Here is a 25,782-nt window from a genome sequence, read left to right as displayed (position 1 = left end):
AAAAAAATGAACTATTTTCACTTGCAGAAAAGGCAAAGAAAGAAAAAGCTGAAGAAAATTTAACAAGCAAAAGAAAAAAGCACACCTTTTCAAAACTATGTGGAAATTACAAGAAATTTTTTAACTAAAGGACTTGTGTGCACATACGCATAACCCATGGACACAGACAATAGTGTGGTGAAGGTCTGGGGCAGGGGTGTGCTGGAAGGGATCAATGGAGGAAAAAAGGAGACATATGTAATACATTCAACAATAAAAGTTTAAAAAGAAAATTCCCCCTAATGTTACCTAGATGATATCTATTTCTGTTTTAATTCTTAAGCTGCCACTCCTGAAACACAGAAGACATTGCTAATCTCATTTCTAAATAATTTATTTCTAATTGAGAGCTACCAGGAACCTCACTGTAAGTTTACGGAACAAATAAAAGGCAGATTATTTTTCCAAAAAAAAATCACAAGAAATTTTTAAATGGACAAACTCAGAAAAAATAAATCTCTTTGAAAATGTATTAGTGTCTTTTAGGTACTGTAGGTATTTCCATCCAGCCATCCACCTCGCCTCTCCACACACCCATTCTCCCTGCCCATTAGGAGACGTCATCTGTGGATGAAGGAGAATACACAAGGCTCCTCACATAAACAGGCTTTCCCAGGGCTGAGGAGAGGTGTTGCTGCACTGACTGTCCAGCTCTCTCAGTTCCTGCTCTCCGGCTTCTGAATGCTGTGTCACCCATTTCTCTTGCCTCAGTTCTGACTCCAGGCTCCATCCTGGTTTCCTCCCATGGGCGTGTTCTATGTCTCAACTGTTGTACACTTTGTCTTAGCTCTCTGGAGCTTTTCTGTCTGTTCCCCATACTCTTCTGTCTGTGACTCAGGAGGACTAGATAAGTACTCCCCATATTTATTCTTAAAGATGAATCACCCTGGGGGAGAACAATGGGATGATACCCTGAAAGCCCTGTCAGTTGCACTAAAGGTTATTTCGATCCTTAATGCTTATGGATTCATGTTTTTAAAAGAAATGAGCAGAAGCCATGGATGATCCTCATGAGAGCAAATGAATGATTGTTAATTTAGGAAAGAGAAACTCTGAGCAAAGGCAAAGGAAGTGATAATAATTAGACTGGAAACTGGCAATGAGGAATGACAACTGCACCGTGCTTACAGGTGAAATTTTTAAAAAAAGGCCCAGCTGGCTTGGCTCAGTGGTTGAGTTTTGACCTATGAACCAGGAGGTCACGGTTCGATTCCCAGTCAGGGCACATGCCTGGGTTGTGGGCTCCATCCCCAGGGTGGGACTTGTAGGAGGCAGCCTATCAATGATTCTCACATTGACATTTCTCTCTCTCTCCCCTTCCCTTCCTCTCTGAAATTATATATATATTTTTAAAAATGTCACATATGAAAACACGCTTAAAGTAACTAATCATCCGAGAGATGCAAATCAAAACAACAATGAGATACCATCTCACACCTGTCAGAATGGCTACCATCAACAAATCAACAAAGGACAAGTGCTGACGAGGATGTGGAGAAAAAGGAACCCTCCTGCACTGCTGGTGGGAATAGACTGGTGCAGCCACTGTGAAAAACACTATGGAGTTTCCTCAAAAAGTTAGAAATGGAACTCCCATTTGACCCAGTAATCTCACTCCTAGGACTATATCCCAAGAAACCAGAAACACCAATCAGAAAGGATATATGCACCCCTATGTTCATAGCAGCACAATTTACCATAGCTAAGATTTGGAAGCAGCCTAAGTGCCCATCAGCAGATGAATGGATTAAAAAACTGTGGTGCATCTACACAATGGAATACTATGCTGCTATAAAAAAGAAGGAACTTTTAACATTTGCAACAACATGGGTGGAACTGGAGAGCATTATGCTACGTGAAATAAGCCAGTCGGAGAAAGATAAATACCACATGATCTCACTCATATGTGGTATCTAATGATCAACATAATTTGATGAACAAGAATAGATTGATCTAGAGACAAATGGTAGAGGAGGGCGGTTAGAGAGCAACCAAAGGACTTGTATGCATGCATATTAGCATAACCAGTGGACACAGATGCTGGGGCGGTGAGGGCTTGCCCGGGGTGGGAATGGCTGGGGGGCAGGGGTCAATTGGGGAAAAAAGGAGACATATGTAAAACTTTAGACAATAAAAAAAATTTTAAAAAAATGTCGACCAGCTGTTCTCCCTTTCCATAGGGAACCAAGCAAAGACAAGAGGCCTGAACTTCCTCAAGCATGGACATGAAGAAATGCCTCCTTCCTACAGGGTTATTATTTCTCAAGGAGGATGCCGAATCTCCATCTCGAGAATTGGAAAAGTTTAGAAACCACAGATCTCAGAAGATGGTTGGAGTGTAGTTCTGATCTTTTGATTGTTACGAGCTGAAACTTGCACTTTTCATTAATTATTTTAAATGAGTTCCCTGTGGTGTCCATATGCTTTCTGACTGCCTCACTGAGAATCAGGTTGTGCTGTCTGCGCTCCCGCAGGGCCTCTCCTTACAGGGAACATTTTTTCACAGATATTATTTTTCAAAGTCTTAGAAGCCTATATCAGGCTGAAAAACAGAGCATCCTTTTACACATCTTGTTTCCGAATCTTGAGAGAGCATTCACTTGTATTTCCTAAGTTCAGCTTTCTTGTCTACTCATCATATTAGCCTAGCACTGCAGCTGGAAGGCTCCAAGACAATACATTTTAAGTAGCCTCTATTTGTTCTTTGGATTCGACATATGAGTGAGATCATGTGATACTTATCTTTCTCTGACTGGCTTATTGCGCTTAGCATAATACCCTCTAGGTCTCGATCATATGTGGAATCTGAAGAACAAAATAAACTGATAATAACAAAATATATCCAAAGACATAGAAACATGGGGCAAGACTACAGAATCTCAGATGGGTGGGAAGAGATTAACCAAAGAATTTATATGCAAATATGCATAACCGATGGGCACAGACAATAGTGTGGGGAAGACCTGGGGTGGGGGGTAGGGCGGGCTAGAAGGGGTCAATGGGGAAAAAAGGGGACATCTGTAATACTTTCAACAATAAAGATAAATTTAAAAAAATAATAGCCTTTTATTTGTAGTGTTTTACATGAAAAGAACAAAACCAGGTGGGCAGAGACTCTGCTCTAAGGCAGCCTTATGATTGTCTCTTTCTCGGGTATGTTTGAAAATTAAGATTACGTGGCGGGAAGACTTCCCATCCATAGCAACTCATAATATATCTTCATGGCATTCTGACTTGAGAAAAGTGACAAAATAAAAATATTCTTTTAATGTATCCCAGCGTGTTGGCTGTCCCTTCCGAGAGCACTGATCAGCCGCTGAGCTATAAATCTTACCAGTCAAACCACACCTCATTTCACTGCAACCCAGAAGGCAAACACGTGAGGCTTTCATTTCTACTTTACTTTTCTAATTGATTGAGTTTCATAGGGAGGGATGCAGAAGTGGACAATGGCTGTGGACTTACTCTCAGAGAGCGATGGGGGCTCTGGAGTTTGGGGACACGCCTCCTCTGGCTCTTCCCTAAAGTATTTCTCAGGGTCCAGAAGAAAAGCCGGTTTATTCACTTCCGGTAGCTCTTTCAGGACTCCGATGCTTAATGACCTAAATACACCTTCACAACAGCAGGTGTTGGGGGGAAGATAGAAATAAAAGTCCAATATTTAATTCCTCAGAAGGAGCCAGCATATTTCCAAGTTAATTTTTTTTAAAATTTAACCTTCCTGTTACTCAGCTGGTTCAGCTGCAGTCATCAGCAAACCCTATAAGCACAGCTGTTCACAATAAATCCATGGTCCTTTCATGCAAAGGAATCAAAAGCAACCCAAAGCTCCCCATTCATTTTTTTTCTACTCTTTTGCTATTTTCCCTTGAAAATTAGTATTCTGCAGTTTTAGAAAAGCTTCAGTTTCTCTTTTATCTATAAGAAAATTGTAGTCTCTGTGACAGGAAATCTGTTTTTTAAGCATTTAGTTTAACAACATCTCTAAATGTTTGCATTTGCAGGTACCTTCTCATTTTGCCAACATGTAAACCAGAGCTGTGTTGTTGTATATATGATGCATACAATGAGATGATGGAAAGGAAACCTCTTTTGATCACACACCCGTAAAAGCATAGTCTTGGACAATGAAAACATTTTCTCTTTGCTTCAGAGGATAAGTGGACAATAGATTGGAAGCCTACAATTCAGGATGTGATTGTATTTTTGATAGTTAACTCTGCAGAGATGGGAACTGAGCTTTGGTCATTGTGATGGCTCAGGATCTAGGAAAAGTAAACTGATACAGACTCAGCACTTGCTATGGGACAGGTCCTGTGCTGTCAGTGGTTCTCAAACTTTGCCAGGCTTCAGACTCACTTGGAGGACTTGTTAAAGCATAAACTAACGACTATACACCACTTTGTTTCTTATTTAGTAGGGTGGGGTGGGAACTTACATTTCTAAGTTCCAGGTGGTGTTGATGCCGTTAGGCTGGAGAACAAAGTTTGAGAAGCAGTGTGTTATGTCAAACCAAAGGAGAAATCTCCACAACCTGTAACATGCCATTATGCCCTGCTGACAGATAAGGACATAGAGGTGGGGCTCAAGATGTTTTAATAACTTGCCCGAATTTACATAGCTGGTAAACATAGACCTTGGGCTTAAGCTCAAATATCTTTCACTCCAAAGGTTGTGTTCCAAGGTATAATAATAACAATAGTAACATCTATACTAATACAAGGGTAATATTCTAATTAGACCGGGTCAACCGGACATCTTCCAGACATCCGACTTCCTTCCGGACAAAGCCACGGTGGCAGGGGCTGAGGCAGAAGCGGTTAGGGGCAATCAGGCCAGCAGGGGAGCAAGCAGTTAGGGGTGATCAGGCCAGTGGGGGGAGCAAGCAGTTAGGGGGCGATCAGGCTGGCAAGGGAGGGCAGTTGGGGGCGATCAGGCCAGCAGGGGAGGGCAGTTGGGGGTGATCAGGCAGGCAGGCAGGCAAACGGTTAGGAGCCAGCGGTCCCGAGTTGTGAGAGGGACATCCGACTGCCAGTTTAAACCAGCAGTCAGATATCCCCCAAGGGGTCCCAGATTGGAGAGGGTGCCAGCCAGGCTGAAGGACACTCCCCCCCCCCCACCCCCCGTGCATGAACTTCATGCATTGGGCCTCCAGTTGCTAATAAAATTGCATTGAGTTTCTATAATATGTCAGGCACTTTTCTAAGTGCTTTACATATAATATCTCTTGTAATCCTGACAAAAATCCTATGGAGTAGATCAGTTTATAAATATGCATTGAATATTAACAAATAAGGATGTACCTTTTGACAGAAAAATTTCAACCCAAATTCTAAAATTAAAATATCTGTTCTCTGAAAGTGCAGCTTCCCTGTGGACATAGTTGGAAAAAGATTCATAGTATGTGAAATAGTCTCATCATGATGGAACCTCAGGACTGATTCTCCCTATGCTTCTTTTTTCTTAATTGATTTATTGGGATGAGAATGGTTAATAAAATTGTACAGATTTCAGGTATACAATTCTACAATGCATCATCTGAACACTGTATTGTGTGTTTATCACTTCCACCACCATTTATCCCCCCTTTACCTTCTTCTACCTCCCCCAACCCCTTTCCCTCTGGCAATCACCACACAGTTAAATAATACACTTGAGTATAATAATGATTCCTTTGTTTCAATTACTTTTTTATAATTATGTTTCTAGTCAGCCAATAACTAAACAAATGCATCATTCTGGGTGGCTATGGGCTTCCTAAGAGCAAAATTTGTTTCTATTCATTTTCATCTCTAAACACTTTGGGGAAAGAATTAACATTCTGTGCCAACGCTATTTTGGGAACTATAGTGGGCAGGTTACATGTGCTTTCTGGCTTAGATCTTACATGTCCGTCGCTTGTACATTGTGCAGCCTTGGGCAAGTCACTTAATGTCTCTGAGCCTCACTTTCCTCCTTTGTTAAGTGGGGTCTCAGGACCTTCCTTTCAAGTTTATTAAGGAACACCAATATTCCTGGCACACACAGTAGCTATTTGTTATTCATATCAATCAGTAAAATAATAACACTGTAAATATATATCAGTGGTAATTACTTACTGGATGACTTTTGTAGAATTTCACTGCTGTAAAGGTTATGTGTTTTTTTCTTATATATATTTCTTTCCTTATATTTTATAGCTAAATTTATAACTTCTGATGATCCGACACTGGAAGAGAATAATTCATGGTGAAATAAAATTAACCACAAAGGATGAACAGACACTCTCTGGCTATAAATACTGTATATCTGTTACTTTGACAAAAAAAAAAAACCCTCTATCCTGTGGACCTAAATAGTGACATTTGTTTATACCAAACAAGCCAAATCTTTGAATAAAATGCCTGCTGGCCATGTGATAATATAAAATGGTAAGAGCTAGAGAGGCTGAGAGGCTAAAGAAAAGCTGTACTCATAACAAGTGGTAGGTCAGAGAAAAAGCTATGCAGAAGAAAATTTTATAGAAACACACACAATGTGCCAATTATGCGGGGTAATCAGTGAGATGTGTCAAAAACTCTTTTATCTGATGTCAGGCTGTATCTTCACTTATGATGTACAAAATTCAGAAAAATTCAGCATTTTTAAGGATTCTCATATGAATCTATAAGAAAATTTTAGCTTAGCTTGAATCGAATGAAAATAGTTTTATCAATAAAACAGAGTGAAATCATTATATAGTTGTATATAATTCCAGTCAGAAAATGAGAAATGATCCCAAACATATTTCACACTCACTGTCATAGACCTCAACCTTAATGACTACACATTTCATTGCCAAAAGTCTGACTCCTTAGCTTATTCTGGACTATGGCAGTTTATCAGACTTTCCTTGTTTTTCATGTCTTTGGAAGTTTCAATGAATACTTGTCAGACTTTTGTAGAATGTCCCTTAATTTGGATTTGCCTGACGTTTTTCTTATGGTTAGATGGGAATTATGGGTTGTTGGGAGGAAGTCAACAGAGATGAATTCATTTTCTCACCACATCTTATCAAGGGGACACACTGTCAACCTGACTCACTGCTTTGGATGTTAATCTCCTCACCTGGCCAAGGTTGTGTTGGCCAAGTTTCTGCACTTCCTTTTAAAAGTTATATTTTCCCTTCCTTTCTGTACACTTCTCTCTGGAAGCAAATTTCTAAGTATAGCCCACACGTAAAGGGGGATGAGGAGGGGAACTCTACTGCCTTGATTGGGGTAGTATCTACATGAACTTTTTGGAATTATAGATTTTCCTTTTCTTTAGGAAATCTTTGCCTTCCAAAAGACAGAGGTCAGGTGGCAGTTTTTCCCCAGATCACACTGGAATGGCCTCCCTCACAACACAGACCTCCTATGAAGAAGGACATATCGTTTAACCACTATCTGGGCTTTGAAGACATGAACACAGTACATTAGAGTCATTTGAAGATGGTAGGAGAATCTGTAACAATGAGAAGTTGGTGGCAGATACAAGAAGGACAGAGTATGGTGCTGTTAGGCCTTATAGTGATTAAGTTGAGAATTTTTTTTCCAGAAAAGTATTATTGAAATAAATTGAGGTACAAAAGATTGAGGCAGGCCTAGGAGTAGTGGGGTCTATCTTTGGACTAGTTAATACCAGGCCTTGATTTCCCCCCAAACATCCTGAACTGTTTCCTGCTTTTAGACCACTTGCTTTCTCACCCAGTGATATTCAAATCAAACATATTTTGTATAAAACAAAAGACTTTGACTATCTCTACTAAAGAGTTTAAGCCACAGAGGGAGAGAAGTGGGCAGAAGGTACGAGCGAATCTCCTGGAAACTGCAACAGATTTCACTACTTAGACGACAGCCTAGGAAATGGAGCTGTATTGACAAAGCTCCAAAGCAAAGAGCAGTTCTGTGAACAACCAGACCATAGATTTAACTTCATATTCAGAGGTCAGCCTAGTGCTTCTTTTCCAAAGACATCTGATATTTGAGAGAATGGTTACTGTGAAAATGTACAGGAAACTAGAAAGAGGTGAATATTCCTAAAAGTCCAATATTCCTAATGGATGAAGACAAAAAAGCAGAAAAACGCAATAAAGAGTTTTGAGTTTAAAACTTTTGCAAACATGCCTTACATGGTGGTACAAGAAAGTGGGCCTACTATGGGCTCTGGTAGTCTTGCCATCAATTTTATGAGAAGGAAAGGCTCTAAATGACCAGCCATCCCTCGGTCTTGGATGTAAAGGGAAGAATGATGTGTGGCAAATCCCCCACTGCCCTTCTATACCTCGAGTAGCACCTTATACATAGCAGGTACTTGGCAAAATATTTGATCACTTGACTAAGAAACCAGTAACTTTTCAACATGATGCTTTTTGAACAGACAGTATGGAGTGATGGCACAGAGTACTGACTCTGGAGCCAGTATGCCTGGTTCACATCTTTCTGGCTGATTGACACTGGGTGAATCATTTAACCTCCGTGTACTTGCTTCCCTAGTCATGAAACAGGGGTCATAACTGTAGCTATCTCTAAGGATTACAGTGACAATTAAATGAGCTAAACACATAAAGACCTAGAACAGTGCCTGGATTATTCTAAGAGCTTAATAAGTATTGGCTACTATCACATTAAGTAAAAAGAGACAATTCTTTCTACTCAAAGCAGAGAATTCAAATACTCCCTACAGCCAGTTCTAAGACTCCTAGGAACCAGCAGAATGATGAGACAAAAAATAAGGACATACAGCATTTACAGAGATAATAATTTGCTGTACAAGTATTTTTAAGACTTAAATTTCAAAAATTGAGTAGACTTCCATTTGCTTTCATTTGTCATGCATGTATGTATGATAGTTCTTGCCACGGATTGTTGGTGAAAGGAGACTGTCAGTCCTCCAAGTGTTTTATGTCACATAAGACCTGATTTAAAATTAGATTTTATTGCTTTGTGTATTTTTTCCCTTATAGTTGGCCATAAATTTTCCAATTTAATTTCTCACATACAACCTACTGGCAGAATAATTAAGTAATCAATAGCATATAAAGAATATTAAATATCAGTTCCCTCATCACTGTACTATAGAATTTAGAACATCATAATTATTTCACATGTCTAAAAACCATTCATTTTAATTATGCCTTCTGCCTATATAAACTTACTGAGAAATAAATGGAAATTTGTTTCATTTTCTATCTGGTTTTTAAATCCTGGCTTCTTATAATTAACCCTATCCCCATAAGTAACTTTTTAATGATAGCCAAAGGAAAATTGATAGATAAAATCAGGCAGAAAAGACTCGCTCTTCATTGTTCTAATATAAGAATGAAGATCAATGAAAGAGACCTTACAAATGGACAGATTTGACTTTAGCATCAGAGCCATTCTGTAATAATAAAAGCATAATATGCTCATTAGACCAGACATCCTTCCAGATGTCCTTCCAGACAACCTTCCAGATGAAGCCCTGGCTGTGAGGGTCGAGGCAAGCCACCGTGGCTGTGAGGGCTGAGCCCCTTGCATGAATTTCATGCATCAGGCCTCTAGTTCTATAATAAAGAGTGATTCAATAACAGAATGGCGACTGTGAGATAGTAAGCACATCCCATAGCAATTATTCAAGAGGAGGCTGGGGATATGCTTTTCTTAAGGCTGTCACAGGAGTTAGTTTCATAGACTTCTACTATCTCAACTTCGCTATTGAATTATTGAAGGTTAATATGCATGTGAAAAAAATGTTCACTTCTACAAACAATTAAAATATGCAATTTAAAACAATAATGAAAGATCATGGCAACAGTTTTAAGACAATGACAACAGTCAGTGTTGGTTCAGAAGGCAGCCATTCTCATATACGCTGGAGAGAGAGCCCAGGTGTAGAGGCAGCATTTTAGCAAGATGACCCAAGGGCCTTTGACACTTTTCACTCAGCAACTCCATCTCAAAGAATTTATTCTAATGTTGAATTCAGCTCATTGCTCTCACAATTGCATATGAAAGTATTTAAAGAAATGTTTTCCCACTTAAAATTTATAAACAGTCTACATGTTTGAAAAGAAGGGAATGGTTAAAAAGCCACATGATACATTTCTAGGGAATCATTAATGAATGTTGGTGTCTGTGGACACTCATATTAAAAATACAGGAATAAACTTGCTGTATATTTTTGAGTGATAACACAGGTTATAAATTATGTATACTAAATCATCATTTTTATACACTGCACATTTATTTATTAGCATAAGTATGCCCAGAACAAGCCAGGAGAGTGAAAATTCCTAAGTCTTAGCAATGGCTTTGCTATAGGTGATTTCTCTTTATCTTCTTCTCCTTGCTTATTTGTACTTGCAAATTTTCCCTAATGAACATGTATTATTTTTATATTAAAAATACCCTAAGGTTATATTTTCTAAATTATTTTGTGTGTATTTTTCTAGATTAATTTTCTGTGAATTCAGAAACCAAATATTGCCATAAACTAAGAAAAATGCATGTCCACTGTAGTTTCTGCTGCCTATTTTATACTTTAATTTATTTCTTCCTCTTTTTTTTCATTTTCTAATGGTAATTTTTGTAGAACTTATGGGAGGGCAAAATCTATTTCTCTGTATCAATTGTTAACTTAGCATTAGGACTTCCTTATTCTCTGAAATTCTATATTCATCTTCATTTCCCCAGGGCTTAAATAGAAAATGACATTTAAACACCTACCTACTTCTCAGACATAATATTATAAAATACCTTCAGCACTTTGGGAAACTGGTATGCATGTATAAACCAGAAGAAAACCTATGCCAAGGTTTTTATCCTGGGGAAAAAATCTTAGGTGTTAAAATGAGAACACAGTTTTAAATTTTTAAATTGTTTTCTTCATTTTGCCTGCTTCTCCCATTTTTATTGGCTTTTTCTTTTTGCGTCTCCATCTTTCTTACTGTTTAACTCCTCCATTAAACATACCCCTGCCTGCATACACATATACAGAAAGTATTTTCCCCCCTCTCATCTCTTTAAATTCCTTTACATATTTTTTTTCATATTTTTGCATATGGACAAGAACTGGTATGATTCTCTCCTTGGATTTAATCTGATTAGGAAAACAGCACATTCTTTAGAATAATCTTTTCTTAGGGAGAAAATAGTCTCTTCAATATTGGACAGAGGCCATGAAAAACATTTTACAGCTGACCATGACTTTGCACCTGTATGTTTTCCACACAAACCTCCTGCGAGAGGTAAGAAGTAACCTGACAGTCACTTCTGAAGATACATTTTTTTACCTTTTTCTCTCAATCTGTTTAATAATTCTTAAATGACATTATCCTATTCTATTTCATTACTGCAAAGTCTTAAAATCATTTCAATCCAGTCTTCTAACTTAGGTAAAGTCATACATTTCAAAGATCACAGGTATTTTTCGGTGCATTGTCATTTGACAAGATATAGTACAATAGAGATAACTTTGCTTCTTACTGCTGGAAATTTCTCCCAAGGCCTACAGAAACTTACAACCAAGATGAGAAAAATCACTCTGCTGCACACCTATCTACTCTGGCAGAATACAAAGCTCTAGATTTAAGACAAATCTGTGAATTTAGAAACCTATGTATCAGCACTAATTTTCATAACACAAAGTGTCATGCAACAATAGTAAATGTAATAAGATGAGATAGAAGTCAAGAAAGAAGTAAATAGTTCAAATTGCTATCTTTTAATTCTAGGGAAAGGCTTATTTAAAAAAATAATAATAACAGTCTGTCACAAGAAAGGGAAAATTAATATATTGGCTGAAATACTCTTAAACAGGAATCTGTAACAATTGCCTTTATTCTTTTAGGAGTGTAACAGGAAGAGAAACAATGATCTATCTGTATGATCCTGGGTAACTTTATTTCCTGATCTATAACATTGCGTTGAATAGCTGGGTGGGGACATTCTGTCATATTGAAAGTCTTTCCATTCCCAGAATTCTATTAGTGTACAGGATTGGTCAAGCTATATTTCTCAATTGAAAAGATCATTCTGCTTGAAAGTAAAATGCCACTTGACATTTCAGCATGCTATAATTCAAGGAAATAGAAGAACAAATACCAAAATGTAATTTAGTGCAACAGAAACTTTTAAAGGGGCTTCCCCTCCCCCCCTTCTATTTCCCTGTCAGCAGAGGTCCAAAAGGTCTGAAAGCAAAATAATTAATTAAGAAGTAAAACCTGTCCCATATTCCTGAAGTACCTCCAAAACCAACCTGGTGAAACCCAGGCCAACCACCTTTCTAGGATATAAACAGACCCAATATGCAATAACCTAAGAGAGGAGAGGAGGCGTTGGTGTTCCCTGAGGCCCACTCCAGAGAGAGTGAAGGGAAGCTTCCCCTTCACTTCTAGCCTGCATTCACACAGATCAAAGAGTTTAATGTGTGCTGTCTGCGGAAATCACGAGAGGGACACAGGCTCATTAATGCCTGCAAAAGTCTACAGGCAAAAAGCTATGGCTGGAGCTACCCAGGTGAGTAAGGTTAGAGGAGACAACCAGGGAGCAGTTGGTGTGGCAAGGATGAGTGAGCTTTCTATTGGCCAAGCAGAAGTTAACCCTAGAGGAGTTGTGGGAGAGGGAAGGCCTACCAAAGCAGGTACACTGCAACAGAAAAACACTGTGATGTGTATTTCCCAAGGTAACCCCAACTGGGGGCGGGGAGGGGTAGAGCCACAGGAGACTGGCCAAAGATGCATTGATTTGTAAATGTGCAATGCTGAGGTCTCTGAGTGGGGTCCTCAAAGAAGCCACAACGGTACCCCCTTAATTATGGACTTAAATTAATAATAAAGTATCAATATTGATTCATCAATTCTAACAAATGGACCACATTAATGCAAGACACTGGGTGGGGTAAGGTGGGGTATGTAGAAATTCTATACTTTGTGTGCAATTTTTCTACAATCCTATATGTGTATGGTAAAAAAAATCATATGAAAGAAAATACAATGAATAAAAGCAACCTTTCAAAAAATAATAGTTGTTTAGTGTGAACAGTACAATTAAAAGAGCATGGGTTAGCAAGACTATAGGAAACAAAAGAAATAACTGAAGCTGCCTGGCATGAGAGAGAAAGAGGAATGTAATAATGGGATCTAGCAGAGTGGTGCAAAGAGAAGAAAAGGCTGAACAGCATGAAGGAAAGGCCAGAAGCATTCAAAGGAGAGTCATGTCTAATAATCAAAGTTGATCTCTTACAAGTTCTGTCATACAAGCTTCTGTGAAAGTTACCAAAACCAGGAGTAAAACCTGACATACATTCTGAGACAGATGCATACATGCATACACACACACACTGTTTTTTAGGAAAGAGGCAAGTTTCCACATTGAGATTGGTGATAGAGCAGAAGCAAAGGACTGGAAGACACTGAATAGAAATCAAGAATTCAATGGAGGCAAGAAATCAGAACCATATATAACCCTGAGGACATACATTCTCTCCCTGCCACACACAAACCTATCAATCCCCCCAATTTTAGAAAAATCTCAAGGTCATCATTGGACATTGCACAGAGAACATGAGGAGTTTGGGCCAATCTTACCTAAGTCTTATCTAGACGCCAGTTGACATCTTGGTAACACTTAAAATTACTTACTTGTATGTTGGCTCATCTTTGTCTTTTTTATCAAGTAGAGAATGTTCTGTTGGGTCTAAGCATGATTCCTCATTAGAAAGTGAAGCAGTTTCCCTTATGCTTTCTTCTTGAATCTCACTTTCCATTAAATTATTATCCTTCTTAGGGAAAGAAAAACAGCTTTCAAGTTGCCAATGCTTTGCCTATAAAAACAAAGAGATTTATTTTTTTTATGATTTTTTTCCTTGAACATTCATATGCTACACTATGAATTAAAGTTGGGGACACACACAATAAAAGAATAAGACATGGTTTCTGTTCTCCAGAAACTTATAGTCTTATACGGGAGGATAAGACACATACATGTAACTTTAATAAAGGTAGAAAGTGAGTCATAGAAACAGAAATTCCCTGAAAAGATAATAATGAAGTACAAAAAATTGACATTCTTTCTTTAAAAATCCTGAATAGTAAGATGAATATTTACTAAAAAGAAAAACAAAGAAAGTTTTTGTTGAGAATTGTCAGAGTTAATTTTTGATACAACTACTTTCTTTTCATCTTATTTCCTAAAATATTGAGCACCCCTCACCCCAAAATATCTATAATAATAAAAGTTTAATATGCTAATTAGACCAGAGGTCCTTCCAAAGACCTTCCAGATGAAGCTGGGGCTGCAAGGGCCGAGGCAAGCTTTCCTCTGTGAGGGAAGCCTGGGTCCGGGTGCCAGAGGGAAGCCAGTGCCAGCAGCTGGGGGAAGGAAGGCCTACTCTTGCACAAATTTCATGCATTGGGCCTCTATTATGTTATATAATAGTTTTCACAGATCTTGACTATAATTCTTAATATGTATCCATATACCCAAATGATAATACCAATGACAATCTATTTTATATTTTAAATATAGAATCCATTTCCTTGTCTTCTATCAATTCACATTGTATACACAGGAATGCACCAGAGAACATAGCCAGAGTGATAGAAAGGTAACATCAGGTATCCCTAGGATGTCTGAGTGACCTTCAAACTGATAACCTTGTCAAAAGGGCATGCAAAGTGAAATGCTGACAAACGCCAGGAGGATAATAACAATGAATGAACCAAGGCTCATCTAAGATGATCAGTGGCAAATGAGATTCGGCCTTACTGGATTAGAGAGAATCCATTTTACAGTTTCTCTCAGGGAATGACATGTTCTTTTTCAAGAGAAGCAAGAAATCTGGATCTTATATGAAATCTTTTTATTTTTAAATGAGGACAACTAAATCAAATTTTAAACACTGGGTGAAGAGGAACAAAGTCACTGGCCCCCAGATGAGGAGAAGTGCCAATAAAATAATTCTACCCAATCCAACTGTGGTGAGTGCTAAAGGAAAGGCACTGAAGGACTGCACACAGTGTCTAATTTCTTTTTCTACCACAATCACCTGACAGTTTCCTGGGATAAATGTATCTCTATGGTTAAATCATCTCCACTCCCATTTCTCCAGCTCTATAAATAGACATACAAAACCACTTACTTTTACAAATCTAACTTGAAAAGCAATCTCCGATCAATAACTATGTTGTAAAAGTGATTCACAGTGATTAAAAACACTTCTTTCATGAAATATGTAGAATCACATTGCATTAAATTTTAAACACTTTAATCAGACTGTATGTGATTTGAAAATTAAGTTTTAACATGGGAAATTAAAATATATTAATGCTTTCCTCCTGTTTTATAACTGCTAACCCAGAATTGATTCAACTAAAAGACAAATGTGCCATTCAAATGTAGGGCAAAAAGGCACTATGCTTTCCAAATCAAGTTTGTTCAGTAAAAATTGTTCTGATCCTAGTTATATTTACTAAATGGCTCTTCTTATCTACATGTTTTTGTCTAACTCCCCTATCTTACTTAAAAGGGTGTCTCTTTTTTACACACTTGAAGGACATTCACTGTTACTATTCTCCAGTATCTGCTATTTTTCTGTTTCCATCCTCCCTCCCTCCCTTCCCCTTTCCTGCATTAGGGACTAGCAGCACCCTTTTCAAGACAGTTTGATTTTTTTAAAAGGTCTTAACAACATCTTTAACAGCTCAAGCAGAAGGGACTAGAAAACACAGCTGTCCCTGCTTTGCCAGACTTTACTTTATAAAACTACACCGACTCTTTTTCTGTCTTCAACAGCAGGAAAAAAACAAAACACAATTTTCATGCAGGGTTTTGGAGGCTGATGTCCTTCAAAATATAAAAGACTTTACAAAACAACTAAGGAAAAATATCAAGGCATACAAATGAACAGTTTACTAGCACATACTTCTTAATTAAAATAAAATTTAGGTACAGACTTTGTTTGGTGGGCACAGTTTATGGCACCCGCACATAGAACAGTCTTATTCTTGCTTCAATCCCATCTGGGAGACTTATATTCTGGATGTCACCCGCTTGATGATGCTTTGATTACCTGTCATTCTAACCTCACCTCAGCTCATGTGACCCATGTGGCCTGTCCGTACAGCAATGTTGGCATTGCATTAACTTCTCAACTGCCCAAAACAGCTTCCCACCTCATGTGTGTTCAGAATGCCAGCGTGCCCCACTCTGTCTCACTCACTACACACCTACACACACTCGTTTGATTCCCACTCAGATGCTGTTCTCCTTGAGAAAGTCCAGCACCTGCCTCATTTGCAGAGCAGGAGAGACGGTGCAACTCTGGAGCGTTACACTGAGACGCCCAGGGTACCCGGCCAACCGTGGGTCCACCTCCCCAGATTAATTTCTGACTTACCCTCACCCTTCACGTCCCGAAAGGTTGTACAGAATTCTTTCCACACAGGTTGACATCATCAAACTGACTTCACACATAGAGCAACAACAGACTTTGTCTTCCAAAATGAAGAGAACTGCTTTGTACTCTCACGGCATGAGAATGGCACCCGAGGTGGCCGAATGGAACCAAGCCAACCAGCCAGACAGAAATGAAAGTATGTCTGTAACCTCACACACCATGTTCGAACAGTCCTGGTTGAAACAGATCAAACCAAGACTTTGTTCCCCAGAGCGCAAAAGGAACAGGAGCAGAGGTCCCATAAAAACAAACAGAATAAAGAACTGAAAGGTGAGAAGATGAATAGTTCCTTTCATCCATTCCCCCACTTTGGTATTTTCCCCTCTACACATGAGAGCTTACTTTCATGGGAGCACAGGGTTAAAAGCATGAACTCTGATATAGCCAGCTTGAGTTAAAAGCAAAACTCTACTATTTATTCGCTTCTGTGAGTTCTGTACCTTTGTTTTATCACCTATAAAATAGTACTAATGAAAGTTCTTCCGTAATGGATGGGCAATTGTGAAGATTACATTAGATTATTCATATAGAGACCTAGAACAGTGCCCCAGGAATACAGGAAAAACTCAAAAAATGTTAGCTATTATTATTTTCACAAGAGTAAACCAGATGATGAAGAGCAAGGTTTGTTTTTTCTAAAATGTTCTATTTGATTATTACCTTGATTATTACTCGACAGTCAGAGTCATCTGTTTCATATAACATGCTAATATTCTCCACATTGTATTTTTACTCAATTTTGAAATGTAAAGAATCCACTTATTTTAGAGAACTTTTTTCTCAAAAATCCTGGAATACGTTTAGCTGCACAGAGCATCTTTCCCTGTCTCTGGTGTCCTCCACTTGATGGAACTGCCATGGTTAATGGTAAACAGGACGAGAGATGCCTACAGCTCCAGCTCCAGAATGGAAGTCAGTTCTTTCATGACTAATGAACATCAACAGCTGATGAGATTCAAATGGAAATCAGCCCAAGTTCATACTAAATGTCAAGTAAATACTGGAATAATAAACAAGCAATATTTCTACCTGACCGAAGATGTAGACAGGTGCGCCGCAGACATCAGTCACACAAACGCTGCAGTCTACGGAGCAGGAGATAATCAGCGAACTGCCACCCGGCGAGCACATCTCTAAGGAACTTATCTGGTCTTCGTGAGGTTGGAACGACCTTATCAGAGTTGGGGCCTGTGTGATTCTGCTCTTACTAGAATTGAGGCAGTACTCCTGAATGAAAAGAAATGCCAGAATTCTAAAGAGTCCAAATGTGAAATTATCACAGTGACATAATACTTTTTAAAAAAGTCTGATACAGGAATGAAAAGGTCCATTTGGGAACAATAATCTGTGATCCAAATGCAAAAGAATAGTTCATGATAACAGAGGTTAGAAAAATGACACTAACACTCAAAAAAAGGTTTCTACCTGACCTAACTAACTTGAAAAATTGAAAGAAACGAAGGAGGGGGAGCGGGAAGATGAAAAGAAAACGATGAAAAGTAAAGTCAGTTATTTGATACAGGGGAACTTTATCACATATAGGTAGTCACATATTATACAACTTTATAATATTATTAGAAAATTGAGGAGGTAATCGGTGACACAAAAATCCCACATTAATTCAGGATGACAATAATGTTAGGTGAAGGACCAGTACTCCATTTAAATTATGTTTAAAGTCTTGCTTAAAAGAAGGTATATCCAAATTATTTATGCTCAAATGATGTTGCAGTATCTTACTGACAATAGTCCTTTTCTAAATTGGTTGATTGACTTGAGTGTATTTTAAGAGAAGATTTTTAATACTAAGGAAAATCTGGTTTTCTCTATAAATTATTTAAGAGAAGTCTCTGCTCAATACATGTAAACGTTTCCTTTAAAATACTCAGACTGTCAGGGGGATCACCTTGTAAGTTATATAAATAGTCTAACCACTATGCTATACATCTAAAACTAATATAATATTGATTGTCAACGGTTATTTTTAAAAAGTTTTTAAAATTAAAAATAATTGCTGTAAAAATAAATAAAATACTCAGAATGAATATTTCTTCTTTTATCTAGGAAACAGACAAGACTGGATTCATAGTTATCTGCAACAAAAGGCAGTCAAAGTGGATGTAGACTGTTTTCAAATCACCTCTATATTCCATATTTTCAAACATCCATTAAGATCTCCTGTGGCGAGGTATTGATTCAGCTTATCAGTAGCCATAATAATAGATCCAACTCCACTATGAGCCAAAAATTCAGCAAGAAGTTGTTTCTTAAATGTATCCCAGAGTCTGACATACCCAGATCCTCCACATGACACCAAGTTAGCACCTCCTGACAGGAAAAGAATCACCTAGTTAGGAAGCTGTGGCAATGATTACAGAAACAACTTCAGTGGCTTGCCCTGTGAAAGCATAGCATGTTGTAGAGGTGGGTAGCCCTGAGATCAATTCCCAGCACTTTAATTCTCTCAAATATAAAATTGAGATAACCCTATGATAACCTCACTGGGGCATGTTGAATATTAAATGAAATAAGGTATATAAGATCCTCCATTAAATTTAGTTTCCTTTCCTTCATTCATTATTTTAATATTATTTGGGTTTTTAAATTTTACACAGAATTAACTTATTCCTTCAAATAAACTTATAAGATATTAATTGCAACTTGATGATGATATGATTACATAAAACCCAACTTTCTTAATAACGTATTGGACACAAATACCAAAGAAGTAAAGCTCCTTATGCAGAGATCTGGCTGCATATATGTAGCAATAGCAGCATGATCATTGATTTCTCTGTATAGTAGCATGCTTAGAATCCTATTTATGAGCTTATTTTTACATTTTTAATCAAGAATTTATTGTACGCTCTTATGAGACACTTTTTTGGTTCATAGGCCTAGAACTAACCTTTCATTTTCCATTTGTATATGCTTTGTAGAAGCACTTTATATAAATTATTCTTCTGTGGCAAAGTTTCTATTATTATTTGATAAATCTGTAGATGACTTTCAATTTGCTTCACCAATGTACTGCCGATTAACAATCAAATCTGCTTAAAGTAGAAATAATAGCATGTAGCTGCTTCAGTGGAAACAATTTAGGAACACTGATAACATTAAGAAGAATTAGTCTGGAGAGCAATTTCAGGATAATAGTTCATATTGTGAGTATAAGTGAGTTCCAGAAAATAGAAAGTTTTAGAATATGTTTCAAAATCTACTCTAAATATTCCAGTGCTTCTAAAGCTTTATAGGATTATAACTGTCAATTTTAATGTTGAAAATTTTATATGAAAATCATGCAGATTTTCTACTTATAAATTGAATATGAAAAAACGAATAGAGAAAACATAGTGCAGCCCAGGCAATGTGGCTCAGTGGTTGAGAGTTGACCTATGAACCAGAGGTCATGGTTTGATTCCTGGTCAGGGTTTGATTGCGGGCCCAGTGTGGGGCATGCAGGAGGCAGCCAATGGATGATTCTCTTATCATGGATGTTTGTATTTCTTTCTCACTCTCCCTTCCTCTCTGATTATATATATATATATATATATATATATATATATATATATATATATTTTTTTTTTTTTTAAAAAAAACATGGTTCAGATATGTTGTTTTAAACATATAACACATATATGTCTAGATTCCTAACGTTAAGAAAAGGCACTTTTAAAATATATATATTTTAGATAAAAAGTAAAAAATATGCATTATTCTCAAAAGGAGATTTTTATTTTGGGTAAACACAGGCTGAATTAGCACTAAGATAACATAGCCATTGAACACAGACGAGAAATTAAGAAAATGTGTATTTCATCTGTATTCTATTAAATAACTACAGTAAATCATGTGGCAGCACCAGTGTTGGCATACCTCTCAGCAGAAGCTCTAACGAGGACCCTGATGCACAGCTGGTAAAGATACCCAAAGTGTAAGTTCCTCTCCAAATTATTAAGACCAAAAGTAGGCAGTTATTTTAAATTTTGCTATTGCCTCCAATCTCCAAGTTTCTCACTATTTGCTCCCAGCCCATCTGAACCAGGTGCCAGTGCTGTCCCACATTCTGCTGCATGTAGACCTACGCTCACCTCACATATTTGGAGCATTTTTCTTCTTTTTAATTTTTTGAAATTAAATTTATAGGGCTGGCATTGGTTAATAAGATTGTATAGGTGTCAAGTGTACAATTCTATGGTATGTCATCTGGTATTGCATATTTCTTACTGTGCCTTCTGCCCTACCAAACCTCTTTATGTCGTGGCTGGAACACCAGTTCTGATTGTTGCCCATAGTAAGTAGCCTGCCTGAGTTTTTCTCACTCTGATTCTTGTGTATGCAATACTGTCTATATTGCTGATGGCATCTAGTCTAGCTCCTATTCTTGGACCCACCCTCCTGAACCCTAACTTCATTCGCAGTCAAGGCCTCCCATGACCCAGTACTGACTGTTAGCTAGACACAGTCAAACTCTACAATGCTTAGATACAATTACATTGAATTCTTTTTATTGCACCTTTGCCAACATTTTACAATATATCAAAGCACTCTGCAGTCAAAATATAAGTATACAGTTTACCTGTCGCTGCAGTGTTTTTTCTTGCTTCAAGGAAGCAAAGCCTCATCACAGCGTTATCGCACTCGGTGCCAGTCTCATAGGAGCTGGCTCCCAGGGTAGCCTGCTCTGCTGTGGGGCGGCTGGAGCAGCTCCTCCCAGCACTGAGGAGCTTTTGAGGCTCTATATGTGTGATAGAGACAAAGCCAGGTGTCTTAATAAACAGAAACATCTGCTTTTCAAACAAATGCTTATGAACAACAACAGGCCCACTTCATCACAGGCTCAGATGACCCCATCAAGTCTCAGAATAGGTTTCCACTCAATATCCATCAGCTGTCTGCTATTCACTTTCTCAAGCCCAACTTGAAGGACTGTTTGATTGCCTTTTTGTTTGCATATTCCATACACACTTACAGAGTTTTCCCTTGATATGAATTCATAAGTACTTCATTTTAGAGTCACATCTTAGAGATCTTGATATATTCAAGACAAATGTGATTCTATTATCATAGCATTTGCAGCTTATTAATCATGAATATTAACCTTGCAAATAATTTAATAAAGTGAGACATAATAACTATTTAAATATATTTAAACAATCATTTTAGCAATATTATTTATTAGTGAGTTACCTTGGAAAGGGCATTCCTAATGGGATTTTGATTATTTCATGACACTATCTCCAATCTACACTAATAAAAACTAGGGATATTCATCTTAGGATGTATGAATAGTCTGCACACAGTTATGAAAAATCTATACAGAAGTATCTTCAAATTTTTAAGGCAAGAAATCTATAGCAATGCCTCTCGTGGCTTTTAGAAACTTGATGCTATCTGCTTTCCCTTATTTTCTACCTCTATGCTTTAATTGTGGCCACAGTTAGGTTTGCCATGAGACCAAGATGGTGCTCCCCTGAAGGCCAATATAGAGGAAGAAGCAGAATTCCATCCTCTCCATGGAGGGTCCAGATGAGCCCTAATACTTAGCTCCTTGTACATAAAGCAGGTCAGAATTTGGGTCCTGCAGGCTAGTAAGTACTAAATCTCTTAACTATGTTGCTTTACTCTGATCAAATCAGTCCCTCAACTTTTCACACACGAAAACAAAAAACAAAAACTATATCTAATGATCAGTCTTTTCCTACGGTCCAATTCAGCCTTTGTGAGTTTATCCAATTGAGACAAGAGAACCGTGCTGGGCCATGAGAAATTACATATTCATTACTCAAATAAATTAGTCTAAGGAAAAATCTTTAGTATCTAACAAAACTAAAATAAAATGTGAAAGGCAATTGTTAGGACATTTTGCTCAAGTATAAAATATTCATGTGCTCTGCTAAATTCCCATAAAATACAATATACTCCCATCTAACGCTCCCACAAGTTGCTAAAACAAGAAATAATTTAAGATTTCCAGGTGGCATAATATTTAATACAAGCTCTAGACTGAGCCTGAACAGCCAATCAAGTGCACATGAGTTCCCATTTTTTTACCAAGGGGTACCCAAGGTTCACTCAAAGGCAATTTGGTGAAGTTTATTGGCAACAACTAAACTAGATAGAAATGAGAGTCTGCTCCCCGCTGTCAGTAATTCAGAAGCACTGATATAGTATATGGAGAAAAAAATGTCATGCCAAGGAGAATTTGCTAAGCCAAGTAAATCTCAAGAATTTTTTAAAGTCACTTTGACAAGACAACAATATCACTAATCCCTTGCGCTTATAGCCAATCATCTATAATTTAGGAGCTAGCTGCAACAGTACATATATAAACAACCAGGCCTGCTGTGGCCTGACTCAGCCACATTATTTTAGTTTCAAACTTGCACTCACCTGATTTTGATTGTAGCAGCCTCTGGTAATCGGGATGAAGGACATAGTGAGCATTTCCTGTGCTGTTGTTCCACAGAACGATTTCTCCATCATAACTCCCTATATGAGCCAGCATGGAGAACATAAATTGCCAGAAAGTTAGAGGAATATGAGCAACAGCAATGAGAAGAAGTCATTAGTATAAGATCTTACATGGAATCTGTCACATAGTAGGTCCTCTATATATTTTTGGAGACAAGTGAATAGTAAAATTAGTATTTTTATTAAAATTTAGAACTTACAATCTTTAAAACATATGTATGCATTACGTATGGTAAAATTACTCTATCTTTTTATTTTATAGAATAAGGGCTTTGCAATTAAACACCTTGAGTTTGAGTCCTCGTTCTGCCACCTACTAGCTGTGTAAGCTTGGGCGAGTTATTTAATTACATGATGTCACAATTTCCTCATCTAAAAATTGGGTTAAAATTGTATTTCTTAGGGTTGATGTGCAAAATGAGAAGTACCTAGAATAGTGCCTAGCATATTATAAGTACCAAAAAAGTGTTAATAATTATCATACTTTTTTTAAGGAGTGAGGGCAGCCAAATCAAATTTCTCTAGGTTTGTTTCCCATATCTCCTTTTTGATGTATGTGTCTTCTTTTCATTCCCTCCCTCCTATATTATTTGTTGCATATTACTTTCTCCAATCCTAAAGTTTTCTCTACAGAAAGTCTCTTCTTACTGCTCATCGCAGAGAACATAGAAAAACCCAATGAATGAGGCTAAGTCTGACCAAGTCTCTGCTCTCAGCAGCTCAATGAGGACAGCTCCCTACTGAGCAGAGTGTCAAAATCCAGTAAAGAGCAGAGGGAAAGGCTGAGTTTGAGTGGGGTGTACATATGGTGACTTTCTTGGGATTTGGAGAGAGAAGAGAATAATCCATACTAAGTCCTGTCCTGTCCTGGGGAGAGCCCCCTGTGCAACTCATAAATTGACCAAGGATGATATATCTCCATAGATTAGCTGTCCATCAGAGCACCTATCTTCTCCTGTGATTTTGAAATGTCCGACTCTCAAAGGACTTAAACAAACATTTGCACATAGGACTGATGGGATGAGAATGAATGAAGACATCATCTATTCACCAATTACAGTGGTATTTTATGACACTTCAGAATAACAGCTCTACAGCCTTACAGATTGTTCCCATTATCCTGCAGTATGAGCTACTCCCTGCGGGGGTGGACTTCCAGCAGCTATAAAGCAAATTGAATAGCAGTGTTGGCTGTGCTGGAAGGTAATCAGGAAAGTCCTAAAAAACACTGCAACTTCAAGTGCAGATAGAGCAGTAAACTTCATATTGCAACACTTCATAGCTATCCTGGCTGTTTTCCTGTAAGCTTTCATTCCTCTTAATTGATGACATTTTTTGATTCTAAAAAAAGAAAAAAGAGTAGGCTGTCAAAATATGGACTTGTTAATTTCATGGTGTGATCTGCCTTTATAAATTGTTTTCTTTGGCCAGAAATGACATAACAATGACTGTTTCTCCTTAATATGTCACATCAAAGTCTGTCCATGGATCCTTTTAAGAACTTAAATTTGTCGACATTTTATGAGGCCAGTCTTTAACCAATATCACTTTGACTACATTGTGCCAAAGGGTTAATACATTACCATTATAAACCATCTGAGTGCCACAGAAGTGTGATTTGTATCCAAGAGCCCTAATGCTGCTCCTGGAAAAAGGACAATAAAAATAAAAGCTCACATTTACGTCCAGCTGGTGTGGCTCAGTGGTTGAGCATCAACCTATGAACCAGGAGGTCACAGTTCAATTCCTAGTCAGGGCACATGCCCAGGTTGCAGGCTCAATCCCCAGTAGGGGGTGAGTGGGAGGCAGCCAATCAATGATTCTCTCTCATCATTGATGTTTTTATCTCTCTCCTCTCCCTCTTCCTTCCTCTCTGAAATCAATTTTTTAAATTTTTTTTAAAAGCTAACATTTACTGATGAGCTTACTGTTTGCCGAACACTGAGGTAAGCCCTTACACAGATGATCATATTCAATCTTCACTATAAAATAAGATATAGATACACTATTGTTAGCCCTGTGGCACAGAGAAGACTGATTTAAATAACTTTCCCAATACCATGAGTTGCAAGTGGTGAAAATAGCATCTAAAGTCAGGTAGCCAGGCTCAGGTGCCCTAGAAATAAGGACCAAGAGTAGCTTTGAATGAAAAAAAATCTATTCACTTTGCAGTTGGGAAAAGTTTTTATTTTATTTTTTTGTTTTTGTTTTTAAGTGAGTGAGATAAAAGAAACCAAACTTTCACCATTGATTGTCAAGTGAAGGTTTAATTAACCTGTAGCAAGCGTTTGTGGAGGTAAGAATGCAGCACAAATGATATCATCCCGGTGCTGTATCCCTCCTTCCCATTCCTCCGGGTGGATGAAAAATTGATTGAAGTTCTGAGGTCGAAACACGGTTATAGCCCTAGTAAAAAGGATATACAACTTAGGTGGGGATCTAAATATAATAGAGATATTGAGTAGCCATTGTCAACGTGGGCGGTGTGACTTGAGAGGTCTAAAATACTACACTATCCAAAACATAATCCCCACATGAGATCCATTTACTGAACTTCCCGTATTAAATTTTCTCTTGGATACTCTCATTAAATTCTCTGGTAAATTATAAATACTTAGTATTAAAAGGTTGATTATCCTTTCACAATCACTAATACCAAACATGTATGCACTTATCAGATTAATTATTCATCACCAGAACCCTACTGCAAGGTTTCCCTGTATGGAGCCACTAAGAGTTTTGTGACTGTGACTATGAAAAAGGGGATGAGTCTGTGAACACATAATATTTTGTAGTTTGAACAAAACTGACAAGATTTCTTTTCATCAGAGC

General features: G+C 37.7%; 1 protein-coding gene across 1 annotated transcript in view; it reads right to left on the bottom strand.

Moving 5' to 3' along the window:
• WDR49 (WD repeat domain 49) overlaps positions 1-25,782 on the bottom strand; it is a 98,960-nt gene that overhangs the window by 27,130 nt on the left and 46,048 nt on the right. Inside the window, exons 7-15 of the mRNA XM_006088898.1 lie at positions 25,226-25,356; positions 22,870-22,968; positions 21,797-21,804; positions 21,056-21,212; positions 18,617-18,804; positions 17,506-17,703; positions 13,661-13,842; positions 6,138-6,247; positions 3,505-3,651 (exon numbers count right to left, since the gene is read on the bottom strand). Of these exons, the coding sequence (XP_006088960.1) occupies positions 3,505-3,651; positions 6,138-6,247; positions 13,661-13,842; positions 17,506-17,703; positions 18,617-18,804; positions 21,056-21,212; positions 21,797-21,804; positions 22,870-22,968; positions 25,226-25,356 (1,220 nt within the window). The remainder of the gene's footprint in view (positions 1-3,504; positions 3,652-6,137; positions 6,248-13,660; positions 13,843-17,505; positions 17,704-18,616; positions 18,805-21,055; positions 21,213-21,796; positions 21,805-22,869; positions 22,969-25,225; positions 25,357-25,782) is intronic.

This window comes from Myotis lucifugus, unplaced genomic scaffold (assembly GCF_000147115.1).
Source record: "Myotis lucifugus unplaced genomic scaffold, Myoluc2.0 scaffold_53, whole genome shotgun sequence".
NCBI lineage: Eukaryota > Metazoa > Chordata > Mammalia > Chiroptera > Vespertilionidae > Myotis > Myotis lucifugus.
Note: the sequence above shows the minus strand (reverse complement) of the source record. Positions and strands in the feature narration are given on the sequence as shown.